A 25,482-nucleotide genomic window follows, 5' to 3' on the forward strand; every position below is an offset into this window, starting at 1 on the left:
TCATCCCCAGCCCATCCCACACCACATCCCTACGCTCCCCTGCCCAGCTCAGGCTTGGCGGGTCCTCTTGTTCTTGGGAGAGGTCATGACTCACTAAGGGCTTTTGGAATGTTTATCTATCAATGCCACAGGCACTTCGAGTTACTTCTGAAGCCGGACAAGAAGCTCGGAGGGTTTCTTCTCACCGCAGAAATTGCTGGGTGAAATTCCAGTGCCAGAGGTCGGCCTGGCCCCACTGCCCAAAACCCTGCGGTCACACATTCAAAGGTTAACCTGGGAGGGGAGAAACACCACCAACAAAAAGTTGGCTCCCTACAGTCTTTCAAGCCCTGGTTTAGCTCTAGTAATGTGTTTTTTAAGGCTATGACCGGCCCATCCCTGTTGGCTGTAACCCCCATGGGTGGGGAGAGAGCGGGGCAGGGACAGGAGGAGCAGAGAGCAGAGGTGGGGAAGCACTGGGTGAGCTCCAGGCTGCTTAATAGCTTACGGATGCTCACAGCTGTGTTTTTCCACGCGAGCAACGCTAACAGGCACAACCCAAAGTGGTGTGTGCCATGCACAAACTGCAGAACGTCGCCCCATCTGAAAGCTGGGCCTGCCAGCTCCCCTTAAAAGAGGTACCCAAAAAAGAGGTACCTTAAAAGAGTTCTTAAAAGGGGCAACAGTTTGGATGCTAAGGAAGGGGCTCCTCCCCAGAAGACCCTGCCCTCACTTTGCAATGGGTTTTCCAAAGTGCAATGGGATGGGAGCTGGATGAGGCTCCGGCCCCATGTGCCTTCTGCTGGGACGAAGAGCTTTTCCCCTTCACTTCAGGGGAGGTTCAGGTTGGATGGTAGGAAATGGAAGGAGTGGTGAGATGTTGGCACAGGTTGGTCAGGGAGCAGGGCAGTCAGCAGCCCAGGGGGTGTGGAGACGTGGCACTGAGGGATGTGGTCAGTGGGAATGGTGGGGATGGGTTGGGGTTGGACTAGGGTGGTCTTGGAGGTCTTTCCCAACCTTAATGGTTCTATGACTGTCATCTGTAATGACAAGGGTTGATGTGATAGAGTCCTCCTAGAACAACAGAACAAAATCACCACTGTTCCATAGTATGTTGCACTCGTGCCAACATCCATTTCTGTAGCGTCTCTGCAGGCTGCTCCCCCTCCTCTGTGTGCACAAATCTGCCTTTTATGGTTTGCAAATGCAAAAATCCTGCCCCATCCACACTCACTCGTTTGCTGTGGTTACGGCCTTTCACAGCTACCTCTTAGTTAATGGGGGAAAGGGGCAAGGAGCTCCCATACAAAGCACTGTGGGGCTACAGGGACACCCACAATAACCCAAAGGCTCAGTTTGGGAAGGCATTACAGACCGTACAAGGGTGAGCACGGTACGTCAGGCACCTGAGATGTTTCCCTATGAGTGCAGCTCTTTGAGTCTCCAAGCAAACCCTACACACGGCAGTGCGCAGGGCTCATCCAGACACCGTGCTGGTTCCCATGTAGGGATGGGAAATGCCTCAGCTCCTTATGGTGCTTGGATCGCTCTCACAATGTTCTAATGCAATACGGGAGCCTGTCTGTCACCATTGCCTAAAAATTGCTATGGCTTTACAAGCATAAACGTGGTGCTCCATAGAGCACAGCCAGCATTGGTGCAGCTGGAAGTTAGCTACAAAACATCCATTTACAGACCCCAAACTGACAGAGAGAAGAGTCCTGTTGGGACTGTTGAGTCCCAGCCTGAGCTACTGATTGAGCACCTGGGGAAAGGACCCGGTCAGCCCTGGGAGCACAGGTGAAGGCAATTCAGCTGTGAGTGGAAGGGGTGGAGCCTCCATCTCTCTTAGACCCCATTTAAGGGCTGATTGTGAGTGAGGAAGGGTCTCTACTTCATGGAGATCTCTCCTTGGTGAAGCTTTCCCCTGTGAACAAGGACTCTTCTGATACGGTAGGCAATCTTCCTTTCTAGCACCTTTCAGTTGTGCTGGTCCTTCTGTCATCACACCTTTGTTGTAACACCTTTCCTGTCATATTGTTCTGTCCCACTGTTACAAGTCTTACCAACTTCATAAAGTTCTTGTGCCAGGATGATTCACTTTGCTTCCCTCAAGCATGGTATGTCTGACAGTAACAAAGCACTGTGTTTAATCTGAATACATATTAAGTGTCTGGGATGGGTGAGGAACCTGAACAGCATCACTCGCCCTGCTCCAACTCCCTGTTACCAGCAGGAAGCCCATCAAGTTTGATTTAAAAACAAACACAAGGCAGGATCTGTACAAGGGGGGCCTCACATCTGTAAGTGTGGGGGTACCATCCATGTTGGAGAGGACTGATGGAATCAATGTGAGGGGTGTGTGTGTGTGTGTGTCTGCAGGGATGTGGCCAGCAGATGGTGCACGGCTGCACAGCGTTGGGCTCCTCTGAAGGTTCTGTTTCTGCTTCCCGCAATGTTGCAGCTCTGGGAGGCGCTATCCCGGCTTACACACAACCAGGGAGAGATTTTTCCTTTTATTTCAATGCCGGTTTGTAATACAGCACCTGGCTTTTCATTGGAATTCCAGCTCGGAATGGAAAGCTGCACTTCCTCTGCTACCAGCGAGGCTGTGGAGCCATATGTTACATTAATCTGAGCAGCGAGCTGCACGTTGTGAAATAAAATATGCCCAGACAGACAAAAGATGGGGGAAAACCCTTCAGCTGCTTACAGAGCATCATTCTTTCCACAGCGCAGAACTGAACTTCCAGAAAGATGCATGGAAAAAATGTTCTGCCCTGGCTCTACCCGCAGAGCCCTCCTCACTGCGCAGATTTCCAGCGCACAAAGGCAGATATCGATATGGTTATGCTCTAATCTGCTTTATCTCTATGCTGTGGGTGTAATTGTTATTTTCTTAGGTATGACAGATGCACGTGTAACTTGAGGAGTTCAGTGATTTCATCCAGCTGTGCTTCCTCCCAGGTTAAGAGGGAGAAATGAGAGTGAAGGCTGTGAGTATCCTGCAGTGGATCTCCATCTCAGAAATGCTAAACTGCAGCGTGGAGAGCACTGCTGCAGAGCTCACTCTGTGCTCATGTGTTGTGGCTCTGGCTGACAGCAGAAGTTTGCCGTGTGGAAGCTGCTACAAAGAGGAGCTCACTGCAGGCTTCACCATGGAGTTTACAGGACTGTGGCAAGCTCTGATTTATTGCTTCCTGCTTTTCCTAGAGGCCGTATCTGTAAGGATGCCTAATCTAAAAGCTTTCCGGCAACATCTGGTCACACTCAGGCTCAACTTTTCAGCCATGTTTCCCATGGAGGAGGCTGCCCCTCCTGCCAGCCCTAATGGTTGGTGCTGGTGGACACATCCCATCACTGAGATGGGCTGGGAACCTCGGATCAAAAGGACCTTGTGGAGTGGGAGCATCTGCAGGCTCTGAGGGCTGGTGGCTGTGGGAAGCCAGATTTCCTTTCCTAGGCAGCCAAGTGCCTTGGATGATTTGTTTCCGTGCTTCAGTCTGGTTGTGAATGGAGGCAGGATCACTCTAAATGTTCATCTATACCACTCCTACCAACAGACAGACTTGTCTTCACACTTTATATTCAGTATTCTCATGTTTGTGAATGGTTTCTTACACTTCCTGCCATAAGCTGTTTGACCAAGTGTTCTGATAGAATGAAATCAGTCTGGCCAGCACAAGCTCTTCAGGGCTGGGTCAGGTTGGTGTTACTGCACTGAGGTGACCCCAGGAGTGGGGCAGTGCTGAAAGAGCACATTGTCTGCTCACAACTCACCAATGTTCACTAAATTCACAGGGCAGTTCTGGCTGTGCACTGTGCAGATGGATGGGCCTGATGCTGCTACAGCTCTGTGCTTTGTGAGTAGCTCTAACTCATAACTCACATCAACAAGCAGAGCTGTGGGGCTTCATCCCTGCAGGGGACACTGCTCTGTAACGGAGACTTCCCCCACATCCACCTCCTGGGAATCTCCTCTTTCCAGGCATTTCACAGGGTTATTTTTGGTTCAGCCTGCAGATATTTCTGCTTTCCCACTGCAGCCGTTTCTATGACATGTGGCTGCAAAGCCCGTACAATTACACATCGTTTAACTCGGTGCATTTGAGCATCTCAGGGCTGTGTTTGCAGCCACCCCTCACACCTGCAGCCGTGTTTGAAACATTCCTTTTACTGTGAGAGGCCGGAGCCGCACAGGCTGTGGACAAACAGCTCCTTTATTGAGCCTGCTGAGCAGCCATCAATATTTCATGAGCTGTTGCTCTATTTCTGGATTGATACGGAAAGGAAAAGCCATTTTGTGGCATTTAAACGGATCCATTCCGGCACCGTCCCGCTGGAAGGACTTCCCTGCATTAACTCATGACAGCGAGCCAATATGGGAGGGTTGGCAGGGAGCTGTGGGGGTGAAACAAGCCCCGGGACTGCTGCTGCTCCGTGTGGTAGCGGAGCTGACACCGACCCCCAGCGGCGCGACCGAGCTCTGAGGAGAGACTGACCCGTCCCACCCCGCAACGGCCGTTATCCTGAGCCGTTCAAACGGCCCGCTGTGATTGGCGGAGGCGGAAGGAGGCGGGGCTACGCGCGGACCAATCCGCTGCCGCGGTGTGATCTCGGCGCGGTGGTTGGTCCCGCCCCTTCCCGCCCCTCCCCCTCTCCAGCCCCGGGTCCTTGGTCGCGCCGTTAGCGGCGCCCGCGCGCGCACTGCGAGGACCCTGAGGGCTCCCCGGCGCGTTGCCTGACGGAAGCGGCGGACTCTTGGTGCCGGTGCCGCCGATTGAGCCCGCTCCGAGGTCTCTCTCGACTCGCTCTAGCCGTCCCGAGGAGGGCTGCAGCTCGCCACCATGGCAATTCGATCCCGGCCGGCGTCGTCCCCGCCTTCCGCTCCGGCGTTTGAGCGAGGCAGCCGCGGTCGCTTGGGCGCGAGGAGGGCTGCGGGCGCGGGTCCTGGCGGCGCGGAAAACGCGCCAAGTTTCCCGTGTCGGAGCGAGCGGCCCCAGAGCGGGCGGGGAGCGGGGAAACGGCGGCGCCATGTAGCGGTGAGAGAACGGGCACGGCTACGGGGAGAGAACGGCAACGGGAGGGGGGATGAGGGACTGAGGGACCGCGAGAGGGCGGGGAGGGAGCGGGGCGGCGGGAGGAGAGGAGAGGAGAGCTGAGGAGAGGAAAGGAGGAGAGAGCTGAAGAGAGGAGAGCTGAGGAGAGGAAAGGAGGGGAGAGCTGAGGAGAGGCCAGGCCGTGAGCGGGGCGGTGTGAGGCGGCCGTGACGCCGTGTGTGTTTGTTATGTGTGTTTATTATGTGTGTATATGGCAGGTGTTCGCCCCTCGCCGCCCGCCCGGAGATGCCGGGGGTGCTCCCGAGTGACGGCAGCGCGCCGCAGCGGGGCAGCCCCTGCAGGAAGAACCGGCTGTCGCTGAAACTCTTCCAGAAGAAAGAGGCCAAAAGAGCGCTGGATTTCACCGAGCACACGGAACATGAGCACAAGGGCGCCGAGCTCCGCGCCGATGACATGTAAGTACGGGTGCCCGGCTGTGCCCGCTGCCGTTTCCCTCTTTCCCGGCCGAGGTTGCGGTGTTTTGAGCGTCCCGGGGCACAAAGTTGTGGTGCTGGGACAGAGTTGTCTCGTTTCGGTCCGGTTGCGCCGCTGAGTTGGTTAAAGCGTGTTCACAATGCGGTTCGTGCTCTTAGTGAAGGGATATCGGGCCTTTAGGCTGCTCTCAGCGTGCTCTTAGTGTAAGGATATCACGGCTGGAAGCAGCGGTCCCGCTCCTGCTGCCACACTGTGTTCCCAGCCCTCAGCACCTGTGGGCTCAGTGCAGCACAGCCAGGGCTGAGTCCCACCAGGCAGAGGAGAAATGACCCGATCACAGCAATATGTGGTGGTGAAGACTTTAAGGCTTTAAGGCTCTGCTGTGTTGGCGTAGGGTCGTTGGTTTGGTTATTCAGCTGTTTATCCTCTTGTTGTGCATCCTGTAATGAAGCCGTGTGGATCTGGAGCAATAGAAAATAAGCAGCGGATCCTTTTTCTTGGTGCTGTCTTAGGAATGAATGAAGAGCGTATTAAAGTAGTTGAAAGAGAACTCAGCTGAGTCGTTCAGTCTGGCCTGTGGGCTGTTCTGCAGGACAGGCATTGGAAGTGCATGCAGTAGTAATACGTGCTGGAAGCCTGTCAGGCTGCCTGCAGGTTGTTAGAGGAGCTCCAAGGAGACTCGGAAACACCATGACACAGTTTTCATCTGTGTGTTAATCATTAATTCTGTAAGCTGTCTCCTTATCTTCCGCTACCTATACGGTAGAGGCTTGGAGAGCTGTGTGTGCATATCAGGCAGGTTTCTTATGCTTGTTTTCTCTGTTTGACAGTGACCAGGTTGTTCCTGCAGCACAGCCTCCCTCACTTGTCAGCTGTGAGAAGAAGGACAACATGTTACCCTTTGTGGGCTTGAATAATCTTGGCAACACCTGTTACCTTAACAGCGTTCTTCAGGTAAGATCACATTCAGGGGCCTCAAAAAAAAATCACATTGTACTGTTCTAGTGCAAGTGGCTGGGTTTCCTAGTCTGCCATTATAGAGGAGACGTCCGGATGTTGTATCAGGGGAATCTAATTACAGTGAGGGGAAGAAAAGTGATACCACAGGAAGTGTGTGCACCATAGATTGCTGTGATTGAGTCATCTGTCAGTTTACATACTTGGGCCACCTCCCTGCTGTGAGTAATCCCAGCAGCGGCCTTGGGAGATGCAGAGCTGGCTGGGTCCTAAGCATAGAGAGGTAATGTTGAATAACTGGGTTGACCAACTATTGTCTTGTTTTCTGCTGTTGCTTTTAGGTATTATATTTTTGTCCTGGTTTTAAAACGGGAATCAAACATTTATATAATATCATTTCAAAGAAGAAAGAATCGTTGAAGGATGAAGGAGAGCTAAAAGCAGAAAAGGTAATACATCTCAGTACACCTTGTAACGGTGCAGGTGAGGGTGTGTGCCAGGAAGGTTCTCAAAGTGGAACTGTTTTCTTCTGCTCTTAAGAAGTTGGGCAGTGTTGTTTTCTGTACTATTCTGGGTGAAAGCAGGTTTGAGTGGTTTTGGACTTGTGTTCAAACAGGAGTGTTCAGAGCCTTTGTGAACTTGTAAGCACAAGGCTGAGCTGGTTGAATTTCAGTTAAACTTAGCGTACCTTATGTCTGTGGGCAAAGATAGTTTGGGCTTCTAACGTTCATACTGGGGCTTTCATGTTTCTTTTCTGCTGTCGAATGAGCAATGAATTGACTTAAACTCACCTGTTTCCCCTTGTGGGGAAAAAATAAATCTTTCCAATTTGTTGGATAATTACATAGGGGCTACTCATAACTGCTTGTTACAGACAAAGCTGCAACTATCTTCATTCTCATTGCAGGGAAACTGTAAAGAAGATCCACTGGCGAGTTATGAACTGATCTGCAGTTTGCACTCGTTGATTCTTTCTGTTGAACAGCTTCAAGCCAGCTTTCTTTTGAACCCAGAGAAATACACCGATGAACTCGCTACTCAGCCACGAAGGCTGCTCAACACCCTTAGGTACAAATTATCTTAAACACCACATTTTCACCTAAAGTTTTGGCATAGTTATAACTGTACAGTAGAGCAGGAGGGAACTGTGGGGGAAGGGAGTAGATAATTGTAGATTTTGGGGCATTGTTACGCGATTATACAAAGGAGGTTCTCCTGCATTTCACAGGGGGAGGTTTGTGTTTGTTGCTGCTTCTATGGATTAGAAGTAAATTTAGATTTGGTACAGATATAATTGAAATCCAGCAGTAGATTTTAAGCAGTACTTAAATACTGGAGTATTTAAGCATTCTCACTGATTTGAGAAGTACCACTCCTGGGTCACAACTGGATGTGTCTTTAAGTGCCCTTCTGTGTAAGGCTGTAACTGCCTCCCCATGGGTGTCTGTGACAGAGAGGGCTTCTCTTCAGGTGCAGAGAGGATCATCCCCCTGCTTTTAGAGCTAAGCTTTCCTATTTTAAGTCTTTAGCCACATGTTCTAGTAAAGATCAGCTCATCTCTGGTACTTTACTCATTTACCTTTAATAGAGAGCTCAACCCTATGTACGAAGGCTACTTGCAGCACGATGCCCAGGAAGTTCTGCAGTGCATCCTTGGCAATATTCAAGAAACGTGTCAGCTACTGAAGAAGGAAGAACTGAATAAACTGCCTTTGGAAGAGCCCAAAGCTAAAGGGGAGGAAAAAATTCATCAAAACTCCGAGAGCAATGGGACTGGCAGCTCTGCCGAGGAGGAGGAGAACATCCCAAGTAGCCACGTGGGAGAGGTAGCTGAAGATAAGCTACCCAAAGGAAATGGGAAAAGAAAAAGCGATGCTGAAGGTGGCAATGCAAAGAAAAAGTCCAAAGTATCGAAAGAACAAATTGCAGCAGAAGAAAATCAAAGACAAACCAGGTCAAAGAGGAAAGCAACAGGAGAAAAGCTGGAGAATCAAACTGATGCCATTGCCAAGTGTTCCACTGAGAGCGAGAGCGCAAAGCCAACACAGAAGAAGTCACGACTTAAACTAAACTGGTTAAAATCCTCATATAAACAGCCAAGTATTCTGTCCAAATTTTATAGTCTGGGGAAGATAACTACAAATTTGGGATCCAAAGACCCAGTGAAAGAGTACGATGACTGTGAGCTTGAGGAGACATCTGCCAAGTGTGAAAATGGTAACGATGTTAAAGAAGATGGTCACAAACCAACATCTCCTGTGGAAAGCCATAATGAAAAAGGAACTGAAAAAGAGCCAAAAAAGGAAGGTTGGTGAACAAGTGAATGGGCTTAAAGTTGGTATGGTTAGGAAATTAGTGTGCACTGGAAGTCAACCTTCAGATTGCATTGCAAGCAGAGCTCTCTGAATACAGAGCTACATTTTCAGGAGCTGAGAAGTATTTCTTTGAATTTGTTTTTGCATATTTGTAACTTTTGTTTCACACCTTGACTAGTTTAGCTTAGATTACAAAAGGTCTTTCTCCAATATCACATAATTGCTCTTCAACATAAAAACATTACCAGGCTTATATTTTCGCTAATATTCTTACTAATTATTGTCGTCTCTAGAAATAGAGAGGGAATTAAAAATGTAAAAGGATGTTATTTAAAGGAGAAAACAAAATGAAATCCTACAGGCCATGAATTTGTGTCCTTACAAGCAGTGTTCTCTCTGTAGCTCCCTATTGTAGGATGTTTGCTAAGTGGCTGACAGGAATGGATTTTGCCAGTGTCAGTGAGAGAATACAGCTCTTGAGGGAAGGGGTGCAGTAGGGCTTTAAGGTCCCTTCCAGCCCAGCTGTCCTGTGATTCTCTGGTACTGTGAAAATCACACTTGATAAGCAGCTTTTTGGAATCCCTATGGCACCGTGTCTGTAACACTTGATTTTTTTTTCCTTGAAGAATAGCCAGGTTTTGTAGTACCTTCTGAATAAAGCACATGTTGGTAAGTGATCTGGCATATACTTTCTCTAGGTACAGAGTTGGCTGTTTTTGAACTAGTGGAGAAATTGTTCCAGGGCCAGTTAGTGCTGAGAACGCGATGCTTGGAGTGCGAGTGCTTTACTGAGAGAAGAGAGGACTTCCAGGACATCAGCGTTCCAGTGCAAGAAGATGAACTTTCCAAAACTGAAGAAAGTTCTGAAAGTAAGTAATTATCATAAAGGGGGATTTGTGTTTCTGCTTCAGATAGCTGTAGAGGGAGGACAGTGCTGTGTTTATGAAGGAGCACTGCTCTTGTTTGTGCTGGTTAACACTAGAGGTTGTTCTGCTATCTCTTGTCCTGATTAACTTCTGACTTTGCAAACACAGCACTGATAATGTAGGTGGATCCAGACAGTATTAAAGTTGCCTCAGATCTCGATAGGTAACAGGCAGCTTACAGTCCTTCACTTACGTCTGCTTTTTCCTGCTTATAAACAGGTATTTACTTTTTATCTGGGTCTGCCCTCCCTGATAAAAGATTACTTTAAAGTGAAGGATAAGAGGAAGACATATCAGCATTTTTGTTAAAATAAATGAAGTTTACTTCAGGAATTGACTTTTTTCTATTACTTTTGGACTGTAATTGCCTTAACACAGTGGGGAAATGTCCCTTGGTATGTTCTGCCACTGGTAGTGATCCATGCGTAGTTTTCAGACAAGCAATAAGCGCATCTGCAGTATGTTCTGATGTTCTGAATTCAAAATAAATCACCTCTAGTCCTCGTGGACTTAACTGAGAGCAGCTCCCACTCTTTTTGCCTTCCCCTTTTTCCGGTGGGTCTGCTGGGTTAGGTACACTGGGAAGTGTCCACGTGGAAAATGCTACTGATGGCAGAGGTGACCGTGTTAATGGGGAGGCTGTTGAGGAGGTGAGCTGTAAGGAACGAATGGGAGCTGCCCAGTTATTTTGGAAACTTACTGTAGGGAATAAAAACCTGATCTCAAACACACGTGCCTTATTTCTAGACCTGGTGGTAGGATCAGGACACACAGCCTGAAGGCAAGCTTTGGGAAGCCTCTATGTCTTAAGTAAGAGTAGCCATTAAGTGGTGTTTGCATCCTTTCCTGAAATGACTGGGAGAATCTGAATGCTTTTTGTTTCACACATATTGGGTATTTCTTATGGTATTGTTAGCAGTTCTTAAACACATCAGAGCTCAATGCCATCCTGTTCTGGTTTCATTCTGGTGGGCTTCCTTGGAATTGTAAATAATAGCTTATCTGTGAATGTAACGATTCTCTTTCAGTTTCTCCAGAGCCAAAAACAGAAATGAAGACTCTGAAGTGGGCAATTTCCCAGTTTGCATCGGTGGAAAGGATCGTGGGAGAGGACAAATACTTCTGCGAGAACTGCCATCATTACACAGAAGCAGAACGCAGCCTTTTATTTGATAAAATGCCTGAAGTTATAACAATTCATTTGAAGTGCTTTGCTGCTAGTGGCTTAGAGTGAGTATATGCCAATACAGTCTGTTACAAAACCATGCTGTAGAAAGGGAAATCATATACTGGAAGTGTACAGGACCTTTGGCACTTGACACATAGCAAACAGGAGTTCACTGATTTGCCACAGGACACTAGAACAAGTGCTGGTAACTGAGGTCAACACCAACATGGCTTGTGAAATACCTTAATATAATCCTTGAAAATAGTTACTTTTTTATGGGTAGTTTATTATGATTTGTTGAAAGCAGAATTAGTAGCAGTTGTTAGGACTACCTTTCTGACAAAGTATGAGGGCAAACTTCCTCTGTCTAAGGGCTCCTACTCTATCTTCCCAGGACTTAAGGATTGTAACATAGGTTTTTTTTAGTGATGTAACATTGTCACAACAAGCGGAGCAGAACAAAACAACTGAGTTGTGCACCCCTTAGGATGTGTCATGTTGCTACTGAGTAGCCTTTGGTGCCAGATGGGGTGGTGCCCATCTGAGAGAGAACCTGGCTGTTCTCTTTGCTTTGTTCCTACATCTGCTGCTGTGTTTCTATGAGCAGTACCTGGAGCCTGCAGGTTCCCCAGCAGCATGATGAGTTGCTTACCTCTCCTGTCCTGGCAGCTTTCAGGTCCTTGCTTCAGAAGTCCAAGACCTATATGCAGTCTCTTGTGGTCTTCCCCGTGTCCTTTGACTCATGCCCTGCATTTCCTGCCGAGTGCTGGCAGCCAGAGGTTAAGGAGGTCAGAGTGAGAAAATCAGACACAGTCCTGGAGACAGTGATGAAGCTGAAACTGTGTAAAGATTGCTTTGCAGTTTTTGGCTTGGACATTTTACTCTGGACAAAGCAGTGGTGTTTGTGAACATCTTGATTTGGAGTAATGAAGCACAGCTGCAAATCGGGTGAGGAAGAGCTAAGGGTAGTAAATAAAAGCACCGGCTTCCTCTATAGCACTGCTGTTACAGTGTATTTGGAGCTGTAAGCTTTGATGGAGCTTTCCCAAGTTCGCTTAGGTAAACTTGGTAATGTTTATTGTAACAATACTGGTTTCCCCAGGGATGAAACTGCAGTTGTCTGTCCTACAAGTAGGGACAGACTCTCCTTGCCTTCAACTAACATTCTTAAACTGAGAGTGTTCACATAACTGTTCTCTTAGCCTCGATAAAACTGTTGAAAACCTCCTTTGCTTCTCAGTTTGTGCTTCACGACAACTGAGTTTTCAATAAGATTAAATAAGAAATGAAGCAGAAAGCACTGATAATGTCAATGTTTGCTGTTGGTAGGGCTTCGCTCCCTTTTCTAGAGGGTGGTTTGCAAAGTGGTTCTTGAACAATAAAGCAGCCACTGTGAAAATGTGCCAGCCTGGGGCTGAGTAATTGTTTGGGGAGGGTGGGGAGGGAAACATTGGGACTGGCTGCAAACAGATCTGTGCTCACAGGCCATGAAGTGAGAGGTAGCAGGTTGTATCAGGTGCTTCACTGATCCGTTTCTTTTAATAAAGTCTTACCCTAAGGTTTTCTAATAGTTGTGCTTGCTAATTAGCCACAGCAATGCTGATACCATTTTTAATCCAAATTTGGGTTATCCAGTGTTCTGTGGATTAGGATAGCTGCAGTAAGAGGGCTCTAGGTCTGGGGTAATGTGAGGCATTAATTCAGCAGTGAGAGGAATTCCACTAATTTCTGGCTCCAAAAGGTGGAGCTGCAAAGTTGCTTTTGTTGTGTATGAGCCAGGAGGAGTCAGGGCACTTGGCACAACATTCTTGTCTTCAGATTCGTATCATTAAGATCAAAAGCTGATGGGAAATCTCCTCTCTTATTTGCTCCTATTCAATTTTTTCTGATGCTGGATCTTGTCCAGAAGAAAGGTAAAGCCTCTTGCTAGTGCTTTAGGTTAAGGTGGTTGTCCTATATGCTCTGGATCTGGATTTCTGATCCTGAACATATGTAAGCATTTCCTGTTCCTTGACTCCTCTTCTGCCTTTCAGAAGGCTTACACTGCATTATTTATGATAGACCCTTCTCTGTTTCTTTTGATGTGGTGAGCCATCCTCTAAAATGAGGAGGGACTGGAATTGGTCAGACTCGAGTGACTGAGCACATCTGTGAATGTGTGCGTGCATTTGTGTGCACGAGGGTTTATGGTGGTGAATATCAGCAGAATGATTAAAAGCACAGCAGAATCAAGGCCAAACCCCATGAAACAAAAGTACTGCTCTGTGACTAAAGTATTTATGTCCTATCTGTGTTTTCCTGGGATTGGAAGTAGTTACTATACCTGCTGTAGGGGGCCTGCTTTGCAAAGGGGTTGGACTCGATCTCTGGAGATCCTTTTCAGCCCCTACAATTCTGTGATTATCTTTTCTTGTGCTAAAGCATCAGCTGGATAATTCTAATTGGCTCTTCAGAAGCTTAGTTTCAGTTTGTCTGCATTCTGTGCTGTTTGTCCCTATAAAATCTTTACAGCTGAGAAAGGCAGAATCTATTGGGACATCAGGAAATAACAGCATTAAATGAAGAGGTTAACTACATTGGGCTGATGCAATATGTAAGGCAGGTAAGCTCAGGTTATATGCAGTAGCACAAAAGAGATGATGAAGTTCCGACACTTTCTTTTTGAACTCTTCAGAAGTTTTTTATTACGATCAAAGGACTTAAAGCTTTTCTCATTGTAAATCTGTGAACTAGGAACAAATGCTCAATGGTTGTGGAATACAGGGTGCTTTTCCCACCTAAATCAGGTAGAATAGTTTAAGGAAACCGAGGTAAGGCCATTAGTGAGGGATTCCAGATAGTAAGTTACTACCATCATCATCCTTAGAAAACTGCCATTTGTATTTATTATAGTAAGAACTCAGTCTTTGAGTGACATTTTAACCTACTTGAAACAGAATGTATTCTTTTATTATTATCTTTTTCCATAAACACGTGGAAGGGAAAAAAAGCAACTTGCTCACCCTGTCCCTTGGATGTTGAAATGAATGTTCTCTGATCAGCAGGTCAATGTCTGCAGAGAAATACAGTCCCAGAAGCATGAATGATAACTGAGCAGTGACGAGCTCACTCTTTCACTGCTGGATGCTTAAAGCAGCTGATAGTTCTCACAAAGGGGTCTCTTAAGTAGTGAAAATACACAGCTATGGAGCTGCCAGGTTTAACAACGCCCTTACTTGGAAAATGCCTTCAGTGAGCAGGGCTGGCTGGGACAGATGCTAGTGATAAAGAAGCAGAGCTGCTTCTCGCCTTCAGTTCTGCTGTATGGCTTTATTATTAGAATGCAGGCTCGATGCCTGGGGCACTTAAAGCAGTCCTGGCTGTGTGCTGAAGCAGCAAGGGGTCTAACTTTGTTTTTCTTCTGAAGGTTCGATTGCTACGGAGGACTGTCGAAGATCAACACTCCCTTACTGACACCACTCAGACTGTCTCTGGAAGAATGGAGCACGAAGCCAACCAATGACACCTACGGGTTATTTGCAGTGGTGATGCACAGCGGCATCACAATTAGCAGCGGACACTACACGGCTTCTGTCAAAGTCACAGATCTCAACAGCCTGGAGTTAGACAAGGGGAACTTCATCACTGCCCAAATGTGCGAAACCATTAAACCAGAACCACTGAATGAGGAGGAAGCAAGAACTGTTTCTGAAGACTACGACGACGGCGAAGTCTCTTTTAGAGTCAATGGCAACGCACAGCCAGGTAAAGTCCTGAACAAAAAGAACATGGAAGCTGTCGGACTTCTTGGGGGACAGAAGAGCAAGTCTGACTGTGACCTGTACAACAGCAAACCAGCAAACAGCGAGAAGGTTCTCAATATAGTTACTGAGAGCAGAAACCCCGAGTCTGCCCCTGCTAATGGAAGTGTGGAGTGCAGCACTGAATGCGGCGATCAGAACGGGGTCGCTTTCAGTGGACTGGAAAACAAAGCTCTGTACGTCCTGCAGAGCCTGAAGGAGTATGAAGGGAAGTGGCTGCTTTTCGATGATTCTGAAGTGAAAGTTACAGAGGAAAAGGACTTCCTGAATTCTCTTTCTCCCACATCGTCATCTACATCAACTCCTTATCTACTGTTTTATAAGAAGATTGTAGAATGATACTGTATTTCAACTGTAAATATTAGGGACTCGCATACACCTGTCATCTGATTTGCATCAGGACTGGCTGGAATAAACAGATGTTTGTTTTTGAAGCTCCTGGATCCTACATTTCTGCTCTTTGCATTCTGTGGAAGTGGCTCAACTTGAATCCATAAACCCATGACAGACCTTCCTTAACTCACCTAATAACTTCTATGCTGGAGAATAGCGATATTACCTTTTAGGATTACCAATTTGTATAGCTCCTAAACGATGCCTCCAATACACGGTAGTGGTTTTAACACAGCTCTAGTTCTCAGACATGCCTCTTGTATTATTAGCTGTTTGGTTTTTTTTAAATAAAAGTTATTTGTATTCATATTCTGGACTAAATGTATATTAACTAGCAGGTTTCGGCGGAAGTTGTGTATTTTTGTAACTTGGGAAGTAATACTTCATATATAGTCTTTGAGTAATCTATGTGGCTTACTGACAAATTGCTCCTTACCCAGTTCTATGCTGCTTTGTGCACTGCCAAGCACAAGGGAAGAGTTTTCACTTGGAAAAAGAGAACTGAACAAAAACGTTGGAATGGTCTAATTTACATCTTGTTCCATTGATGTTAAACGGGCAAAGCGTGTAAATAGGTGTGATTAATAATACTTCAAAGCAGAGAGTGTGTGGTGTAATTAAAAGACTTTTGTACTTCTTCAGAGGAAAGCCCTTTAATCTGCATATCTGTTGGGGTGGATTTGGAGTTTAGTGGTGAACATTTAACAGTTAATTTGTACTTAGAGCTCACCAGAAGGTGGGAAAATGAGCACGTTTGGCTTGATGCTTTGTTGAGAATGTACATATGAAATAAAAAAAGAACAACGTGGTATGCACTGGAGATGATTAGATCAGACTTGTGTGTTGGGACAGGAAAGAGGGGAAGTGGTTGGGCAGCATTGCCAGAAAAGCTGGGAAATGATCTGTCTGAATGAAATGGGTGATGAGTGAGAGCTTTATAAGAGCATTCCCTGCTGTTCTGATTCCTGGGCAGCACACCCTGCTGGGAAAGGACTTGAGGACCAGAAGTATATATAAGGTTAAGCAGTATCCTCTAAGTTGCAGAGAACTGAAAACTACATGGCATGAGATGGGTTGGTGCCACTCCTGCTGTCAGCACGTATGGGATGACATGAAGTGCTGCTGCCCACAGACAAGGGCAGATGCTCACCATGTGAGTATAGCCTGGTTTTTAGAGCATGTTTAAGCTTTTTCTAATATAAGTTAACTTCACTAACAAGCATGCAAGGAAAGCCCCAGAACCCTGCACTTAGCTTATTTTCCAGTACCTCGTTCTTTGACTATCTGTTATTATAATGCAAAATAAACACTGAGATAACTCATGAAAGTAAGTCACACTGTTCTGATAGACCTCTGCTTTATGTACAGGCCTTGATTTAGCATTATGCAGCAAGGAAGCTTGTGCTTCCAATAGGAAACTGCAGTGAGGGCTGGACTCAACTGGCAGCCTCTCACCTCCTGTAGAACAGCTGCCTGGTCTTTACTGCAGAGATGAATTACCAATGCCATGAGACACTGTAACTGTACCAAATAATTTCATTGTCTAAAATGAGCACCCACAATAAAAAGAACACCAAAGTAGAACCGAAAGCTTACCTTGCCCGCTCTATATATTGTTTCTGACTGCAATGTAGGGTTTGCTGAATTTCAGCCTGAAAATAAACATTATGTTTTTCCTCATCCAACTGTAGGAACAGGAATTGTCCCCTGGAAACAAAGTACAGTTCAACCATTCCCCTGGCATAAAGACATACATACATACAATGGTCTGTTGCTGTGGCTGGGATTTATTCAAAGAAAGCACTTACTTTCTACCCTTCCTGAAGCGTTAATTTGCCCCAGTGGCTGCTGTCCTGTATATTGAACGTGGCCCTAAAGAAACCCTACCAGCACCTTAGGGATGTGTATGGCTGAAGCCAACAGAAAACCAATGTCAGGCTTCAAACATCAAACTGGTGACTGGATAATTGCATTTGCAGCTTTAAAGGCTCCTGTCTGAAAGCTACACATTTTTCTCCTGTTATTCTTATCGATATAGCAGTGTTTTTTTTCACCTACACGTGTATGTTTCTATATGTCTGTTCAGGTGTTGATGCAGAGCTGGAGTTACCCACCAGCCCTGCCTCCCAAGAACCTGGTTCGATGCAGAGAGGAAGACCCAGACTGAGTGGTTGTGAGGTTGGCTCCAACTTTGAGATCAGTTTCTTTGAAGTTCTGTATTAGCCACCAAAATCACTACCTTAAAACAGATCTTTTCACCACATCCTTAACGTGACACCTGCTGTCTCACTGCTTGTGACTCAGTTCATCTACTTTATCATTTTGGTCTTCCCCCCCCACACCCATGACATCAGTTATTGAATTGAAAAAGGGCCAGAAGCAGCAGCTTATCTGCAAGTTGATAAGTTGAACTGCACGTGGACACTACACTGTAGCTGGGCTTTTAGTTGGTGTATGCAGATGGTGCTGGGATTCTCCTTCACCGCTACAAAGAGAGGTGCAGTGCCAACAAATGTGCCTTGATTCTGCTCGTGCTGACAGCTGGAATTATTCCCCTTAGCAGCAATTTGTAGTCAGAGTTACAAAGAAGAAAGGGCAGGAACAGGAACACAATCACTGCTCGGATAAGAAGTGTTAGGAAAGACTTACCTTGCTCTGAAACGCTTCCCCAAGGGCGGCGAGCTCTGAAGTCCAATTCAGCACAGGGGATTAAAGCGTAAACATTCACATATTTAATAGTACCATCAAAATAACCATCATCACTACATTAAAAACTTCAAAAATGCATCTGCGTATGGTCCTAATATAAATTAAATATATGAACTAAAAGTAAATAAATTTAACATTAGAGAATGCTATAAATAAAGGTAAATGCGTTTAGTGTACCTTTGAGTCATAAAAATGCCTTAAAAAACAGGTAACTTTACAGCTTATCACCAATACTCTGGATACCACTTTGATTATTCTCTCAAACATGGATAAGTAAGTCTACATTTGACAATTCAAAATGGGTTGGTTTTTTTTTGGCCACTGAACACTCTGATGGAGGAGGAGGTGTGTGGGAAGTCCAGGATGAAGTCCAAGTTTTATTTCACAATAAAACTTCTTTGATTCCCAGCGCTGATAACAAGGCTCTTTCTTTTCAAAACCTTACTTTTAAGTGCTTTTTTATTTTGGTTTTTAACTCGTTTAGATATCCATTTTGCGGAGGCTCATCCTGCTGAAGGAGTCTCTGAGGGAGAGAAAACACAACGATGAGCTCGTGTTTTTCAGGGTGAGATAAGAAGCCTCTTCAGATCAGAGATTCTGTACATCATTTCCAGTGTTTCCTACAGGAGAAGCAGCACAAACCCCCTGCTCTACTGCAAGATTAGCTCGGGATGTCCCTGTCGCACTGTTCCCAAATCTCCCTTTTCACAACACTTCTCTATCTTCCCCATTGCTCTTATTCTCTGACCAACACTCCCATGAGAAGCTCAGAACCAGGGTTGTGTTCTCTTAAGCCAACTGAAGAACAAAAGGAACCGCAGCAAACAACACCTACCAGAACAGCTGGGAAGGGGCTGTGCTCTGAGCTCAGGAAAGAAGGGGAGAAGGGACGGGCTCAGCCAGAAGCCCCACATTAAGGACAGGTTTCACAAGACAGTCAAACACCCCCTTTTACACCCTCCTTATCTCTGCAGAAAAAGTAAAATCAAATATCCACCTGTGGCAGGTGACTGGCAGCACGGCCTTGTACAGCTGTGGGATCTTCCTGTTTATCAAAGGCTGCAGAGCTTCCTTTAACCGGTGGTAATTCCTTTCGAGCTCTCGCTGATATTCCTTTTGGTCCGGGCCTATCAAGCTCTTGTTCTTGCGCAGAGCATCCTCACATCTGGAAAACAAAAGCCTGTGAAACTTGGGCATGTAAAAAAGGACAGACCTGTTAATTTAGTAAGACAACAGCTTCTATTCTCTACTGGGATGACACACAGTATCCTTTTCTATCTTGTGTTTTGGGTACTCAAGACTCAGCTAAAGCAGCTGGCCTCCATGGGGAAAGGAGGGGGTGTCATGTTTCCAGAGGGAAACTCAGTTTTTATTTCAGTTTCACTCTCCAATTACATTTCTCTTTGCTGGAGAGAAATAAAAGCTCGTCATCTCCACACAGCACTTCCAGTCCAAGGTTTAAAGTCCTGCTGCTGAAAACAGACCTATGAGATGTTCATTGGGAGCTCTTCTACGTAATTTAAACAAAGGTCATGAGAAGAACTCTTACATCAACACCACCTATTGCATATGGGAAAAACTACGTTGCCACTGGAACTTTTTTGCCTGGAACATTCTCATTTCAATACTTTTTTTTCTTTAATTCCTCGATGCTTACAAAAGATACTGGCTTAAGGCTGCAGTTTGCATTACTCAAGAGGAACGTACAGCAGCCAGTACAACTCCTTGAGAGAATTCTGCCAGTGTAATTCCAAGCAGCTTGGACAAATTCACCTCCTGGCCTTGCCAACCTGTGAGTTCATTTGTGCCAGTGCCATGAGCCGTGCTCTGAAATGGGAACACTTGGTCATGACTGAGCTGTGATCACTAATAATTCCTTCCCAATATACAGCAAAGCCAAATGACTCCAGCATTTGACCTGATGGAAGTCATGGACCAGCAGCACAAGAGAAACAGGGAACCAAGTGGGAAGCTGAGAAATACAGCTGCGTATGGAAACCAGACAGATGAAGTCCCAGCATGAGCACTGCTGTCCCAGACAGCCCCTGTGTCAGTGCTCCTGCCTGGTGCAGCAGTAATAAGGGCACCTGGCAGCTGGAAGACAACACGCTCCGTACCTTTTTGTGAAGTCTTTGAAACAGAGCCGCAGTTTGTTATGATGCCTGAAGAGCTTTGGGTCGTTGGGTATTTCAGATAAGAAAACTTGTGCAACTTCTAATGGTCCCTTTAGGAGCAGAGAGAAAAAGTAAGTTTCTCAGCACTGTCACGTCCACTCACTGGAGAAACTTCTTGCACACCATAGAAACATTTGTAAAATGCAACATTTCCTCACAGCACGCTGCTTAAAAAACTGCAGCTGGTAGATGTGGTATAAATCAGCACACATCAGGACTGCTGCACAGCTTGTAGGCATTGTAAAAACAAAACCCTGCTTTTGGAGAACAGTGTGAGAACGTGTGCAGATTCTACAGTTGTTTTCCTTTACAACGAATCCTGACAAAGTTTGCAGACCTGACAAGTGAGATTAAACAGTGCAGATGGAACCAAGGCAGCCCTTTGCCAGCACTGTTAACTCAGCCCAGGACTTGAAACTCCAGCTGTGTTTTCCCCAGCTTGTTCCTCAGTGAAGCTTTACTCACACTCCCTCAATTTTTCCTCCACGTTTCTCTACTCATTAGCTTTGCTTTCCACTTTGTCCAAAAATCACAGCAGGACACAATCTTAGTCCCAAACACCAGTGTGGCTAACCGAAGGTGAAGCAATATAATCTCATAATCTTTTCCTTTAAACAAGGCAAGGAGAAGCAGTCAGAAGTGACTGCAGATGCCAGGAAGGGACAGGTAATGAAGGAGAAGGGCTATCTCTGTCCACTCAGCCACTTCCCAGACCTAACCATGTCTTAAGGATTCTTACTCAAATTGCAAAGTTACCCAGAGCAGCTGGTTTAGACCCTCCATTCTAGACACAATGAATGGTAAAAAAAACCAAACAGTAATTTGAAATATGGCCCAATGTTCTCCATTCACTGAATGGAGCAATACACAACCCCAGCGTCTCCAATTCAGGAAGTAGCTCTCACCTGATTCACTGTGGTACCTACTGATCCCTGTAGCACCATCTGCAGCATCTTTGGGTCTGCAGGGTCTTGGTGAGTTGCAAAAGCTAATTCTTGTGTTTTCTTCTGCATGTCTTCTATGGCAACTTCAATGGGCGTCAAAATGATCTAAGCAAGCAGACAGAACACAGGATGCTTGTTATGGTGGAGACAAGTGGCAGAGGACACCAGCAGGACAGATATATGTGACAGTATGAAGGGGTGATGAGCATTGGAACTTGCTGCCCAGGGTGTGAGGTGGTCACTGTCCCTTGAGGTGCTTCATACCTCCATAGGGTTGTGGCACTGGGGGACATGGTCAGTGGGCACGGTGGGGTGGGCTGGATGATCCCACAGATCTTTTCTATCTCAAATGGTTCTACAGTTCTATTCTATGACTCCATATGGCCCTGGTGTTTAACTAGATGTACAAAGGTACGTCACACCAGAGTTTCAGCAACAGCCACTTCCCTTAGTTTGTGTAATATCTCAAAGGAGAGCCGTGGGGATGTCTACTGGGCAGAGCGCAGGCCTCACCTCCTCTTTGTGAATGACGTTTATCCTGGTTTTGATGTAAGGGAAAGCGTGGGACGTCGTCAGGATGGTTTTACGCTTGAACTGCTCGTGCAGCTCCCCATGAGCTCGGCCGTCCAGCGTGAAGGGCGTGCAGTACATGAAGCGCCGCAGGTTGTAGTTTTTGTCGAAATAAGTTATTCTGTCCTTCATCTCATACGTGTCGAAGTAAGGCTCCACGTAGGTGATCTGGATGTAGGCCTGCAGGAAGGATCCCGGATATGCACAGAGATTAAATGACCTCTACTCCCTGTACCACCATAGCCTGGTCTAACTCCTTCCCCTGCAGAACTAGGGCTGCTCCTTGCCTTTCCTCAGGAACATCACAGTGATGTGTTGGGTGCCTGGTGACTGCTCAGCACTTTCTGGACTACAGACAGCACTCAGCCCCTCTCCTCTGAAGCTCTTCACATGAAGTGTTTCCTCCCTTTCTCTGCAGATAATGCCTTGTTCTAAACTGGAGTCTTAATTTCCTAGCCACATTCCAGTTATTCCTGTTACGCTTAAAGGAGTTTCAGAGACACAGGATGAGAATGATAAAATGCTACAGCTGCAAAAAAAAAAACCCCAACACCAAAACACTACACAGAGGCCAATGAATGGAAAACTCCCTTCCTTCCGTGCATTTCATAGAGGTTACAGTCCGAGTCTGCAGCGTCTCTTTGTCTCTTGACCTTCCCTTCTGCCAAGCCCACAGGGCACATCTCACAGGGCAGGAAGGAAATGGCTAATTCTGCACTCCTTTGCTGGGAACATTTTCCCCACCTCTCTCCTCTGAGATGCTCTCTAGCTTTCTCTGTGGAAACATCACCTACTTGGTGAAATCCAGGGCAAGGATCTGGCCTGCTGTGTTCATGCACACGCAGGACCAGTTCTACTGCTAACCCCGCACTCGTGTTCTCACCTTGTTGGGATCCAGTTTACACTTGTCCACAGGGTTTGAGTCCTTGATCACTTCAAGCACATCTTCACCAAACCGTTCTCCATAAAATCCCTACAACCAAGAGCAAATGCACTGAGATACAGCATCAAAGGTGGGGGCTGGACAGACAAAGGCACATTCAGGGGAGGTGAAGCTCCAAATGCCTTCAACAGCAGCCGCACCAGGGCTGAATGTGATCTGCTGAACCTAGGGGAATTCAATCAATCGCATTCCAGGGACAACAGGAAATAAACGAGCCTAACACCCGGAAAGCCAAGAGAACTCGGGAGCCTTCCAACTGCACACACGCGCTGCAGGGCTTTGAACAGACCTCTGAGCTCGCTGTGTGTCTGTGAGCTCAACTGAAAGCTGGGGTCAATGCAGGATCTGCTTGGACATCAGGTGCCGCATCAGAGCGCAGCTCTGCTGGGCTGGATGAATGGGTCTGAATTCAGCTTCATGCGCCCAGACCTCAGATAACGCTGCTGCTTTCAGCCACGTGACAGCAACTGAACCGTGAGCAACAACAGCAGGTCAGATCTATCCCAGCAGTTAAACAGGGCCAGGTCTGAGGAACAAACTGGTGCTTACGTTGGCACCCAAAGACAAGGTAGATTCATCAGAGTTGCCTTTGCTCGCTCAACGGCTGAAACAAACTTCAAAGATCTGAGATACCCACTTTGGGGCTCTGAAATTCAGCCTCTGTTAAGGGTACTGTCTCTAGTAGAAGACGATCTTGATGCAAAGGTGAGAAAATGAGAATAAAAACCAATGCTTTCCAACAGCTGGATTCTGTAAGGCATCTCAGCCTTTTTTCAGGTCCAAGTCATCCCATTTACACCAGGCAGCTGATGAGAAATGCGAATGCTGTGAAAAGCCACAGATTCTCAAGTGATCACAGCAGGTCTGCAGCCCTCGTGATTTGGGAATGACAGATGGAAAAGAGACAAACTGCAGTTCACAGAGAGAACTGGAGGTGAGCCGCAATCATCTCACCTCAAGCCTATGGGAGATCTCAGCTAACTTTGTTATCGCAGGCTCCTTGTAAACAAACTCTTGTTCATCCAGGTCTCCAAACTTGGTTCCATAGAAACCGACCCTGAAGTAGGTGCCAAACATCCTCTTTCCATCCTAGGTTTGGAGAAACAAAAGGTTATTCCAGTGTGGGGACAAGCACAATCCAAGCGTGGCTGCAGGAGGGTTCCTGACGTTATGCAAACTCAAAAAGAAATTAAAAATGAACAAAGAAGAAAGAGAAAGAAAGAAAGAAAAACACACCTGGAACTCGGCATGAACACGTTTAGCAGCAGACACCGCAATGAAATTACAAACTAATATGTGAGGTTACATGGATCAAGGATGACCATCAGCCCAACCCTGCAATGCCTTCTGCTACCCCAGGAGGAGCCTGAGGGCACTGGATGCTGGGGAACAAAGGTGAGTTCCTATGCTTGGGTATTGCTTCAGGCTCTCTGAGCACTCTGCAGCCACCCCTTGGCCTGGCCCCACAGCTACCAACAGCCTGCAGTACGCAGGGAGGACACAGCACAAAAACACCCCTGGAGATGCCCTGCAGGGCCCCACAATCCATCCTGAGCTACCTGCAGGGTTGGGCTGATGTCGATGCCGGAGCACTCACACTCACACACTCACACTCACACATACACACACACAAGGGCACTGCTGGAACAGCACACAGCCCCGGGGGTGTCACAGCCTCCAAGGGACTGACTGCCAGCACGAAGGGAGGGCCAAAGTCACTCCTGCTGAAAGCAGATGCAATTCACTGTGTCATGTACCTGCTTCCTTTTGAGCCAGTGGTGAATTTGGCCCAGAAATGCAACAAAAAAAGAAGAGAAACAGAAAGATTTTTGCTGGAAAGTAACGAAGAAAATCTGATTAACAGAAAGAGGAAAAACGCTTTAAAAATAAACCACACCTCTAATCTTGTTAAAACAATTCACTCCGCATGCACAAACCAGAAATGCTTTTCAGCAAGAGACTGTGAGATGTTCACCTTTACTCTCGTGAGAACGCGTGTGCACAGCGCTCTGTGCCTGAGGCAGGGCCAGGTTTGGGTTCAGAGAGCACCCGTGGGTGTCCTGGCTGCTGCGCATGAGTTTTATTTGGTATTTAGTTTGTATTTTTGCTACGCTAAAACTGATGTCTTGTGATGGTGAACACAATCTATGGAAGGCAAGGAGTGTAAAATAAGGATATCTCAGGAGAGCTTTGAAGCACTGCCATAGTGAAGTGCTGGCCTGAAGGACACGGTGGGCAGTGATTGTTTTTGGGGTGAGGGCTGCTGCCTGCCCCATGCTGCAGAGGGCAGAGCTCAGCTGTGCCCAGATTTAGCCAGAACTGACCAGGATTTGGCCCTGTCTATGGGGCATGTGAGGTTTGGGGTACAAAGCATTTGCAGAACCTGCTTCCTACAAGGTAGGAGCACACAGCCATCTGCACGCATCACTTCCTACAGCTCATGTATGTTTATGTTACCATAAATATACTGAGAGGGGAAGAAAACGCTGTCTATTAACAGCATAAATTAATAAGTAGTTCTGGTAGCATTTACTAAATGCATAAAATAAGAGTCAAGCCATGTGGGATGGGGAAGTCCAGCAGCTGGAAAGCCAGGTGAGATCCAGCTCCCAGTGCACGCTCCATCACCGTGAAGTCCAGCTGCAGATGTTCCCTTATCAATCCAGTTGCTGATATTCAGTTATCATGAGGACCTGCCCATGGGGGACATTCAATAGCCATGAGCCCCATGGGATGAGGAGAGTTCAGTTTCTTGCCCGGAGTTAACACGAGATGGCTCTGCAAACCTCACTAGGTTGAAATTTAGCCTATAGCAAAGTCTCTGGAATTACAGTACTGAAATGGGAATGTGTCACTTAAAAATACTCCATGGTCTTGTTTCTGAAAAGAGCTAAAAATGCAGATACAAGGGAGAAAATATTAAAAGCATTTTATCTCCTATTATTTTTTGAAAAATAATAGGTCTTGGGGAGGAGAAGAGAATGAAGGTGAACACTGAATAGCCATCACAGAACTGGCAGAGCAGGTAACAGCCACCATGACACATGAAGGTTCATGATTTGTTATTATG

At 46.6% G+C, this 25,482-nt stretch overlaps 2 protein-coding genes and 1 long non-coding RNA gene across 19 annotated transcripts in view; 2 read left to right on the top strand and 1 right to left on the bottom strand.

The window, feature by feature from the left end:
- Positions 1-708: 708 nt before the first annotated feature.
- LOC107317672 lies at positions 709-3,595 on the top strand. The gene is made up of 2 exons (XR_001556966.2): positions 709-1,932; positions 2,883-3,595. It is a non-coding gene; the product is annotated as an uncharacterized LOC107317672 (long non-coding RNA).
- Positions 3,596-4,886: 1,291 nt separating this feature from the next.
- USP1 (ubiquitin specific peptidase 1) lies at positions 4,887-15,892 on the top strand. Its single transcript, XM_015870697.2, has 9 exons — positions 4,887-5,021; positions 5,297-5,494; positions 6,344-6,467; positions 6,812-6,919; positions 7,378-7,538; positions 8,059-8,777; positions 9,484-9,654; positions 10,740-10,941; positions 14,286-15,892. The coding sequence occupies exons 2-9, from the start codon at positions 5,325-5,327 to the stop codon at positions 15,016-15,018; spliced, it is 2,388 nt and encodes a 795-aa protein (XP_015726183.1). The 5' UTR covers positions 4,887-5,021; positions 5,297-5,324; the 3' UTR covers positions 15,019-15,892.
- Positions 15,893-17,781: 1,889 nt separating this feature from the next.
- DOCK7 (dedicator of cytokinesis 7) overlaps positions 17,782-25,482 on the bottom strand; it is an 81,582-nt gene continuing 73,881 nt past the window's right edge. For 6 of the 17 annotated variants that reach the window (XM_015870695.2, XM_015870691.2, XM_032446313.1 and 3 more), the window contains 7 exons: positions 23,367-23,492; positions 22,353-22,442; positions 21,413-21,649; positions 20,861-21,004; positions 19,899-20,005; positions 18,779-18,946; positions 17,782-18,304 (listed from right to left, as the gene is read on the bottom strand). In XM_015870695.2, coding sequence (XP_015726181.1) covers positions 18,262-18,304; positions 18,779-18,946; positions 19,899-20,005; positions 20,861-21,004; positions 21,413-21,649; positions 22,353-22,442; positions 23,367-23,492 — 915 coding nt within the window. In that variant the 3' untranslated portion in view covers positions 17,782-18,261. Of the gene's footprint in view, positions 18,305-18,778; positions 18,947-19,898; positions 20,006-20,860; positions 21,005-21,412; positions 21,650-22,352; positions 22,443-23,366; positions 23,502-24,795; positions 24,803-25,482 lie in introns of those variants that run through there. The other 11 variants (XM_032446310.1, XM_032446308.1, XM_032446312.1 and 8 more) reach the window with 3 other exon arrangements.

The sequence above is a fragment of the Coturnix japonica genome, chromosome 8, assembly GCF_001577835.2.
Source record: "Coturnix japonica isolate 7356 chromosome 8, Coturnix japonica 2.1, whole genome shotgun sequence".
In the NCBI taxonomy this organism is placed as follows: domain Eukaryota; kingdom Metazoa; phylum Chordata; class Aves; order Galliformes; family Phasianidae; genus Coturnix; species Coturnix japonica.